Source organism: Engraulis encrasicolus, chromosome 21 (assembly GCF_034702125.1).
Source record: "Engraulis encrasicolus isolate BLACKSEA-1 chromosome 21, IST_EnEncr_1.0, whole genome shotgun sequence".
NCBI classification, from domain to species: Eukaryota; Metazoa; Chordata; class Actinopteri; order Clupeiformes; family Engraulidae; genus Engraulis; species Engraulis encrasicolus.
In genome coordinates, this window is record NC_085877.1 from 10,998,119 (window position 1) to 11,008,620 (window position 10,502).

General features: G+C 42.9%; 1 protein-coding gene across 1 annotated transcript in view; it reads right to left on the bottom strand.

Moving 5' to 3' along the window:
* Nucleotides 1-10,502, bottom strand: part of LOC134437980 (sodium/potassium/calcium exchanger 2-like) — a 105,760-nt gene that overhangs the window by 46,945 nt on the left and 48,313 nt on the right. Inside the window, exons 3-4 of the mRNA XM_063187553.1 lie at nt 2,767-2,875; nt 2,038-2,115 (exon numbers count right to left, since the gene is read on the bottom strand). Coding sequence (XP_063043623.1) covers nt 2,038-2,115; nt 2,767-2,875 — 187 coding nt within the window. The remainder of the gene's footprint in view (nt 1-2,037; nt 2,116-2,766; nt 2,876-10,502) is intronic.

Below are 10,502 nucleotides of genomic sequence, written 5' to 3' on the forward strand. Positions count from 1 at the left end.
CAAAAACTATAAATTCAATATAGTAAATTTGTACGGCAACTGTACAGTATAGCCTACTATACAATGCAATACAATAATTTACACAGTTCCTGAATAACAGAGTTTAGTTGTAAGCAAAAAGACTTCTGTTTGCTTACAACTAATTTCTTTGGGTAGCAGGACGATGGATGAATAATATGAATCTTCACAGATCAATCTAATGCTGACATCCAACCCATCACTGAAGACATAACAGAAGCAATGGGCATTACGGACTGATTACATGGGAAAATATGCCTGCATCCCAAAGTGGACAATTATAGCAGAATCAATACAATGTGCACAGTAGAAAATGAAACATAGAACATTTTGTGAGTAAATTTAGGCAACTAATTATAACTCTGAATCGCACTTCTTTTCTTTTCTTTCTTTCTTTCTTTCTTTCTTTCTTTCTTTCTTTCTTTCTTTCTTTCTTTGTGAACATGAAAGCATGGACCATGGTGAATATTAAAAAGTAATACTGGGAAGAAGTATGATGGATCTTGTCTTTGTTTTTAATTAGACCCATAATGTGAGGTGATTAAGCGAATGGGCATTATTGATAATTTGTTGCCCTGTTATGGTACCCTCGAGTATATGTTTGTAGGAGGAGAAAGTACTGTCTGGTTTACTGTATGTTTGAGTGTGTGTACTGTATGTACTGTAGAAGGGTCACAGTGTGAGCTTACGATATCCCTCCAGTAGTGACAGCTGATTGGGATATATATTTGGAGAATGAAAGTGTGTACAATAGGACAAACACACACAATCATTTTTGCAGTGTCACTGTAATGTCATACATAGTCTGATGCAGCCCTTTCACGCAGATGAGATCGCGGATTACTCAATTCACTGTTTTCTGAAAGAAGTCTAACCACATAACAGCATTGCTATGACATTACTGGGAGTCTTAAGTAACAGATTACGACATGGTCATTACCTTTTTGGTGACAATAAAGTTACTGTATAACAGAGGCTCGGCACGAAAGGCTTAACACTCTTCTATATAAAGCGCATTTGCTTGGAAGTTTTGACCTAACTGTCCACAATCCACTTTTTTTTGCAGTGATATTATTGTGCCATTGGGGCGTAGCCCTAGCCTGATTAGCATGACTTTAAGAGACAGTAGATTAGAGTAGAGTAGAGTAGAGTAGAGTAGAGTAGAGCAGAGTAGAGTAGAGTAGAGTAGAGCAGAGTAGAGTAGAGCAGAGCAGAGTAACTTTATTAACTTTATTACATACAAAATGAAGGGCATCCTTGCTACCACTCAGGGCGGTACGAATCGTATATGTGAAACATGCCCTCCATGGCTCAGTAGAGCCTGTCTGTCTCTGAACTGAACTGTACTGTACTGGTTGGATATTGATCGCGCCATAAGCAGCAGGCATGGGGGAGCAGCTGCCATCTATCTCGTCATCATCATCGGCCACAGCAGTGACACCAAGGTCACCGGCTAAGTAGGAATATTCAATATGGGTGTGACGTGTGGGTGTGGGTGGTTCAACTGGGTGTGACGTGCGGGGCCTACTACTGTGTCTACTGTCATTTTTATGTCCTTTCTGCACTACCTCTATCATTCAGTATGTGGATCAAAGACGCTTTTTGGGGGGCTCAGACATCAGGTGGTGTAACAACATCTGACGCCCATGAATTAATTAGTAATTGGTGGTTGATGCTGCAATAGACAGTCCATTAGAAACAAATAAACAAAAAATCCATACAATTGGGGCGCTGGTTGTCGTTGCTCCGCCCTGACGTGTGCGACTGCTGAAACGTCACTGACCCATATGCAGTTTGCCACTGGACTTGCTTTGGACGCCATGCACTGAGAACTGACATGTTTTCACACCATCACCACCAAGCAGTAGGCTGCACACCACTTACTTGGACTCACTGACGTACATGGACTTGCACTGACAGTATACTGACCATCAACTGACTTACTTACTTACTTACTTACTTGGACTCTTGTGCTTGAACTGATTCTACCTCTGATACTCTGACACTCATACTGCTCACCATCATCTGATGACGTCTCTGTTGTCTGTAACGGGTGTATCTTGTTGTCTTTCTGCATTTCTGCGTGGCTGTGTTTTTCTGGGAAGGTATATATGTGCTTCTTATTGCATAGTAGTTTTGTACTTTTAATCACAACATTTGTGGCTTATTTTCAAAATGTATGCTGCAAATTCACAAAGTGTCATGAAAGTTCACTAGGTAATAAACTAAGATTGACTGATCTGACCAAAGCACAGTAAATTCTGAGTGCATTTCCAAGACATAATGAATAATAAACTGATGGTGGTGGTGACAAAAAGCATTGTGAATGTGCAGTATAAATTTGCAAAATAAACTACTAAGAAATGACATGGTTTACCTTTAAGAAAATAATCCCAATGTACTGTGTATAGTAACAATAAAGGCTTTCTATCCTATCCTATCCTTTCCTATTCTATTCTATTCTATTCTATTCTATTCTATTCTATTCTATTCTATTCTATTCTATTCTATGCTATTCTATTCTACAATGTATTTTGTAGCATTTGAAAAACCACTGTTATAACATAACGTCAGAGTCTCACAATGTGTGTGTGTGTGTGTGTGTGTGTGTGTGTGTGTGTGTGTGTGTGTGTGTGTGTGTGTGTGTGTGTGTGTGTGTGTGTGTGTGTGTGTGTGTGTGTGTGTGTGTGTGTGTGTGCGTGCCTGCGTGTGTGTGTGTCTGGAGCGTGTGTGCGTGTGTGGCCTCACCTTCACTGAGGGGGTCCAGAGTGTGTATCATGAGCTGGAAGATGCTGTTCCTCATGAGACTGTTGTGAAGGGAGGCGGAACTTCCTCCTCTCTGGAGCCGAGGCCTTGCCTATTGGAGGAGAGGTACATCAGTCACACTGTACTCCACCCTGGTTGGCCGACTACACAAACAAAACCAAAGGGCCGGTCAGGGATGAGTCCAGGGGTAATACAGGATCTACAGGGGGGATCCAGGGGCAAATGGGAGACACCTTGGGAAAGCAAAACGGGACCCTGGCTGGCACATGGATCAGGTTTGTTGCCCATTGGACGGGGAGTCTGTTTCACACCCCCCCCCCCCCAACCCCCATCCTCATCATTGAGCCGACCTGCGAGATGGAAGATATCGAATGGCCTCAAGCTACTGCTGCAAAGTGACACTGTGATCATTCAGCAATAAATGTGACTGCTGCCCGCTGCCACTGCCGGTCACCGTGGGACTTAGAAACACAAGCAGACATGCAAACGGCCCGGGAAAAACGAACGCCAGGGAATGATGTATGTGGCCAGCCATTCTGAGCTGATGAGCTGATAGAAGGAAACATCCAGAAACACCCAGATGGAGAGCCAGTCATGTTCCAAGCAGTGCGATGCGATGGAGCGTGGAGATAGCTGGCATTTATCAGGAAAAAAAAAACACCCAAAATGTTGGAGATATTGATGACTCACCAATCTCTAAGGGGAAAAAATGTGTGTGTGTGTGTGTGTGTGTGTGTGTGTGTGTGTGTGTGTGTGTGTGTGTGTGTGTGTGTGTGTGTGTGTGTGTGTGTGTGTGTGTGTGCGCGCGTGCGTGCGTGTGTGTGTGGGTGCATGTTAAGTGCTGTGTGTGTGCAGCAGTGTGTGCTGCATGACTGATCTTTAAAGTTTTCGTCGTTCTCTCTGAATCAGCATACGACTAAGTCATGTGCCTAAAATAAGCATGCACAGAAGACGACAGATGGAAAACACTCCCAGCCATTAATTTTTTTTGCAAAAATTCATTTTCAATAAATAGTATTCTTATATTTTTATATAGAACTGTTATATTTTATATAAATAGTATTCTCCCTGAATAATCTCAATGAGCATGTGGATATTTGTGTCTAGGTGGGTTTGGGTAGGTCTCTAAAACCGATATTTTTATTTTCTCAAATGCACCTGTCACAGCAATGTTTTTGTTATCCACATGACAAATGAACAGGATCATAATAAGAAGTAAATGAATTTTAAAAATAGCCGTTTTTACAAATTTCTGCCAAGGTGTTACCAAGGCCTCCAATTTTTGTTAACTCATCAAAAATGCACTTAGAGGGTTTCACATCCAAATCCTTCCTACGGTATACAGACACATTTGAGATCTGACCTTTCACCTCTCTGGGTCATCCGACCCCGTTCTCTCCTCTGACAGTTAACTCTTTGACCTCCCCTTGACAGTCACCTCCTAATTCTCCTCTGATTGGGTGACCCTGCGACCCCTCCCCTCTCACCTCTGCCTCTGGCGCTTTCCTCCTTAATTGCCCTTTTCTCCTGACCAGGCTGTCCCTATCCCCAAGGTTACAAGCCTGCCTCTAGTAAACCTAAGGCCTCTCTTTGCTCTCCTCTTCTCTTCCGCTTTCTTTTTTTTTTGGTCTCCTCCTCTGTTATTCCATCTCAGCACAGTGCAACCCAGATTCGGTTTTCTCCACATCTTTTTGCAACCTTTTCACCTGATTGTTCACTATATTCTCTCGCTTCTGATCTCCTCCACTTGCTCCCTCTCTTGCGGTGTTCTGTGCTGCACACTTAAACAAATGTACACACCGCAATGAATGCTCTCTCTCTCTCTCTCTCTCTCTCTCTCTCTCTCTCTCTCTCGCTCTCTGTGTTTAAATCACCGTGACTGTCTTCTCTCATTGTTTTCTTTCTTCTTTTGTCTTGTGCCAGCAGCTTACTGTTTTCCACATTCAAAGTCCTCTAGGACTGCTATCGCTTCTCTTTTGAAGTCAAGCTGTCCATCCACTTTAACTCCTCACCTGTCTCCATCTGCACAGCTTAGTACTTTCTTCCTTTTTTCTTATTTCCTATTTTCTTTTTTTATTCATTTCCTTCTTTCTTTCTTTCTTCACAGCTCTGCTCCTCATTGTTTCCATTTCCATTTATTTCCCTGTCTTTTCTTTATGTGTCCCTCCCTTTCTTCCCTCCCTCCCTCTCCCACTTGTCCTCTCCTTCCTCTCCTCTATATCTCATTTCCTCTCTCTGTCCCTTTCTTTCTGTTCGGGACCTTTCCTTTCCTTTCTCTTTTCTCCCTTTTCTCTTCCCCGCCGTCTTCCCTCCCTTTCTCTGCTGCTTGTCGTCCTCCCTTTGCAAGGTCGTGCCTGTAGACCGTGGAGAAGACAGTGATGCAGTGGCCTGCAATGCATGCTGGGTACAGGGGGGGGAGGAGGGGGCTGAGGGAGAGAAGGAGGATAGGGAAGGGGAGAAAAAAGGATGAAGAGAAGGTAGAAGAGGGAGAAGGGGGTGGAGGAGGAGGTGGAGAGGAGACGGAGAAGAGAAGGAAGAGGATGACGAGTGGGAGGAGTAGAAGGGAAAAGGAGAAGGATGACGACGAGGTGGAGAGAGAGAGGAAGAGAGGAAGAGAAGGGGGAGTGGAGGGCCAGGAGGGGAGGAGGAGAAAAGGAGTGGAGAAGAGACAGAGGATAGTAGAGGTAGTGGGGAAGAGGAGGAGGAGGAGAGAGGAGGAGGAGGAGGAGAAACCCTCACTGTGAGCACAGGCAGGGCGTCATAGCGATGTGTCGCCACAATCTGGTGCTGTCAGTTCCTGAGCCACTGATGTGTGTGTGTGTGTGTGTGTGTGTGTGTGTGTGTGTGTGTGTGTGTGTGTGTGTGTGTGTGTGTGTGTGTGTGTGTGTGTGTGTGTGTGTGTGTGTGTGTGTGTGCATGCGTGTCAGACGTGTGTGTATGCAATGCGTGCGTGTGTACATGTGTGCATGTGTGTCCAAAAAGAAATCCAGACGAGACTGTCTGTGCCATCGTGCAGACAAGAAAGTTCTTCTTTCTTTTTCTTTTTTCCCCCTTTTTCTTTTTCTTTTTTTTTTAAAGCAAAAACAGAATGATGGAGTGAGAAAAATTGATAATTCCCCACACCCCAAATCTCCTCACAACTGCCTTTGACACATGATGACAAAGTCTCTAGGAGGAGTGTTAGTCCCAAAGTTCTGTGCCTGTCCCAAGGGTACTGTATATGTCAGGGAGATTGTGGGGTTAGTTAGTTGCAGGTGTGGTTTAGTTTTAGTACACCGCGCAGGAGGAAACACTTGCAAAATGATGACAGAAGTGAAGTGCAGATGGGAAAAAAAGCTTTGTTAGTAGTAGGCTACGTCTAGTGAGCTAATGACAAGCAATCTACAGACCAAGACAGAACACGAGACATCTAAACAAACACAAATAAATAAACACACAAACAGCCATAGAAGACCAGAAGAACAAAATATATTCACAGACAGACAGAGAGACAGACAGACAAACAGGCAGACAGACAGGCAGACAGGCAGACAGACAGACAGACAGGTCGACAGACAGAAGGAGGGGGGACAGGGAGACAAGACCTACCGATAGCTTGTTCTCATCATCTGAGACAACAGGGCTTGTTGCCTTTGGAGACGAATTTAAAAGGAAAAGCAAGAAGACGACAAAAGAGAGGGAAGAAAAATAAAAGAGAAGAGAGAGAGAGAGAGAGAGAGAGAGAGAGAGAGAGAGAGGGAGAGGAAAAAGGAAGAAGACACACATTTGAAACACGCCAGGCAGGACAGGTGAAGAGACAGCATAGACAATAGAGAGTCGTCATGACAACATGACAAAAGAATGGACCAGAAACAAAGACCAATAATAAACATCCTTATCAACATAACAACAATAACACAGCACAAACTCACACTCTCTCTCTCACACACACACACACACACACACACACACACACACAGCCACACACAGCGACACACACACACACACACACACACACACACACACACACACACACACACACACACACACACACACACACACACACACACACACACACACACACACAGATAAACTGTACTCTGAGAAATACAACATACAGTACACAATAAATAAATCCAATAGAGCAGGACAGTGGTGATGTCTGTGCTGGTAATTAAGAATTCTCAGCAGGGAGATCACTGTAGATAGCTAGTACAGTATGGGCCCACGACTCAGGGCCCCACGGCCCCCTGCATGGAGCCACACCAGCAATCACACACACAATCAGCACAGGCAGACAGACACACAGACACACACACGTACACACACACAGAGCAGAGAGAGAGAGAGAGAGAGAGAGAGAGAGAGAGAGAGAGAGAGAGAGAGAGAGAGCGCAAGAGAGAAATTTGACCAACAATAACACACAGCCAGCAATAAAACATGTTCAAACAATTATCACACTCTCAGCAATAAGACACACACAACCAACAAACAATCATACACAACTACCACAGGCAGGTAAACAGACGCACACACCCAGACAGACAGACACACAAACAGACAGGCAGACAGACAGACAGGCAGACAGACAGACAGGCAGACAGACAGACTGGGCTGGTCAGGGAACAGATCGCATACGTTTTTTTCTCTTTGTTATTTATGTCTCTCTATCGCTCCAGACTACATCTCTATTATTCCCTCTCTCACGCGCCACACACACACACACACACAGCCTCATCAGAATATCAATTTCTCTACTGCCTAATTACTCATTTGCTTAAAAGATATGCCCTGGAATACATATTATGCTCCATGGAGAGATAGACGACAGAGAGAGAGAGAGAGAGAGAGAGAGAGAGAGAGAGAGAGAGAGAGAGAGAGAGAGAGAGAAGAAGAAGAAGAAGAAGCCCTGCTGTGACAGACTAAGAGATCAGCCAAAGTGGTAGTGAGCCACACTGTCATTAGCGAACCCCACGCATGTGATTAACAAGATGAAATGAGGACAAACAAAAAAGCACTGCCAGATCCTCTACTGTCTACGTACCGTATACTGGCCCATTAGGCCAAGCATGCACCCTTTTCAACTGGTCAACAAAACTACATCCAGCCTGCCAAGTATGGACCCTTTTCGGTCTCGACAACTACTGTACCCCAGTCTGCCAAAGACAAACGCTATTTAGTCTAGACAAGGGATGTCAAATTGAAGCCCGGGGGCCAAAGTCTGGCCTGCAGAACCATTTTATTTGGCCCGAAAGGTCATTTCAAATGTACAGTTGGCGCCCAAGCACCATTAATATAATAGAAAATATGACTTGAGGGCAAAAATTAGGGTAACACTTTACAATAAGGTTACGTGAGTAATAACGGAATAATGTCTGAAGTCATGACTGATTAATAGTGAATAAACATATGATTCATGCATGCAGTAATGTCTACTCCATTAGTAGTCAATACATAATGATGAATGACTCATGATTGGAATAATAATGATTCACTATGAAGTACATGTAGTATATCAGGGGTTAATTAAGGGTGTGAGATCCAAATGTTAATAAATCATGTGTTAACATTGCGGAAAAAGATCTTACCATATCTTTCTGATCATATATGAATCAGACCTTAGTTAACGGTGCATGAGTAATAATGGAATCATATGGTCAGTTATTCCGTTACATGGCCTGTATTCATGGTGAAATAATTAATAAATTATGTTTGCAGTTTAAAGAAAATGTGGTTCATCATTGATAAATGAATTGCAGGATTTAACTATTCCCGTATTACCACTGCGAATAAAAAGCATGTCATATCGATCCAGTGACAGTTATACCTGAATCAGTCCGCGGAAAGAGTGAGAGGGCACCCAAGAGGAAGGCGAGCTCGGAGAGAAACTGTGTGATCCTCCAGATCAGGGTCTGCTGGTTGTAGTGGCTTACGCGTGGGATGTGTCTCACGTTTGGATGCAAACAGCCATCTCTGGAGACCTTTGTATATGAGGACATGGTTGCACGCCAAGACCCGGAACAGCATTTCAGAGAACCGAGGAGCAGGTCAAGTAAGACCCCTTTGTAACAACCCTAACAGTTGGGGTTGTTTACCTTGTGAGTGCCAAGCTTTTATATATCTTGTAAATTGGGTAAACCGCACTTCACCAGTGATGAAATTAACTAAGGTCTAATTCATATATGATCGGAAAGATATGGTATGATCTTTTTCCGCAATGTTAACACATGATTAATTAACATTTGGAAATCACACCCTTAATTAACCCCTGATGTACCACATTTACTTCATAGTTAGTCATTCATCATTATGTATTGACTACTAATGGAGTAGACATTACTGCATGCATGAATATGTTTATTCACTATTAATCAGTCATTACTTCAGACATTATTCCGTCTTTACTCACGTAACCTTATTGTAAAGTGTTACCAAAATTAGTGCATCACATGAATTATGAGAGGCTTCAGAGGAGTGAAACAGCACATAATGACACATAAAAGTAAGTTAGTAGTCCCTATAAATCTATATGATGCGAATGTATTATTTGCCTAACTTTAAGCATTAAGCGTGTGAAATGTATGCACAATTTCAGTGCATCTCTTAAATAAATATTGATTTCGGCCCGCAACTTCATCCCAGATTTTGATTTTGGCCCGCAGTGAATTTGAGCTTGACACCCCCGGTCTGGACAACTACGCCAGTCTGCCAATGGTGGGCCATTTTCAGTCTAGACAACCATCCCAGTCTGCCAAGGATGAACCCTCGACAATCCAAACACCACCAAGCTGACCTGCCAAAGATGGACCCTCAACAGTCTACTGTATGTAACAGCCACCCCTGTCTGCCAAGGATGGGCCCCCTCCAGGTAACTAGGATGCCACCCTGCCAAGGACAGACCCTTGTATTTAGTACAATAAATACTGGCGCCAATAAATACTGTCAAAGCATGCCTCAACGCCTGCATGGGTATCATGTCAGCCTGCTCAGCAAGGATCAGCATTCTTTGTTTCACATTGTTTTGGTATGTATACCGTACCTTATGTGCTTCCATGTTTTTGCATGGAACTTACACTTCAAAATGACATCAGAATCGCACATCACACCTGTATAGGATATTAAAGGAAAGGCTATTTAAAGATCCACTATTTAAAACCTTTTCTGAGTTGTCTGCAATTCAAAAACTGTTTTTTTTTTGTTTATTTGTTTGTTTTTTAATGCAAGGACTGATTTTTATAGCACCCATACCCAGTCTACTACAGTACAACGCTACAGTACCAATCAAATCTGCCATGGGGGAGGAAAATGGAATTGTACAGCCAAAGTCTCAGGTAATCCAGCCTGCCAAGGACGGTAAGCGTACCCATTAAGCCCACCAAAATCTAAATTTCTTTTCTTTTTCAATCATCTTCACATAGTTTTTGTGTGAAATAATTTGTTAAATAGTAAGATTTACCTCTCTTCTCAATGTTTGTCACCGAGTTGATGAATATTTCAAGTACAATATGAAGATTTTTTACGAGAAAAGTGAAAAGTCTGAATGGGCTTAAATGGTACCATTGGTACCATTTAAGCCCACTTGTGTTCCAAATAAGCTCATATAGTTATTTCTCTATCAAAATACCTGGTGAGGTGTGTGAATTGAGTTTAAACAGTGTAGCCTACATAGCATACATGGTCAGACCAAAATATTCTTCCAAAATGTAAGATTTGCTTTAAAAAAAATGCATAAAACCTAA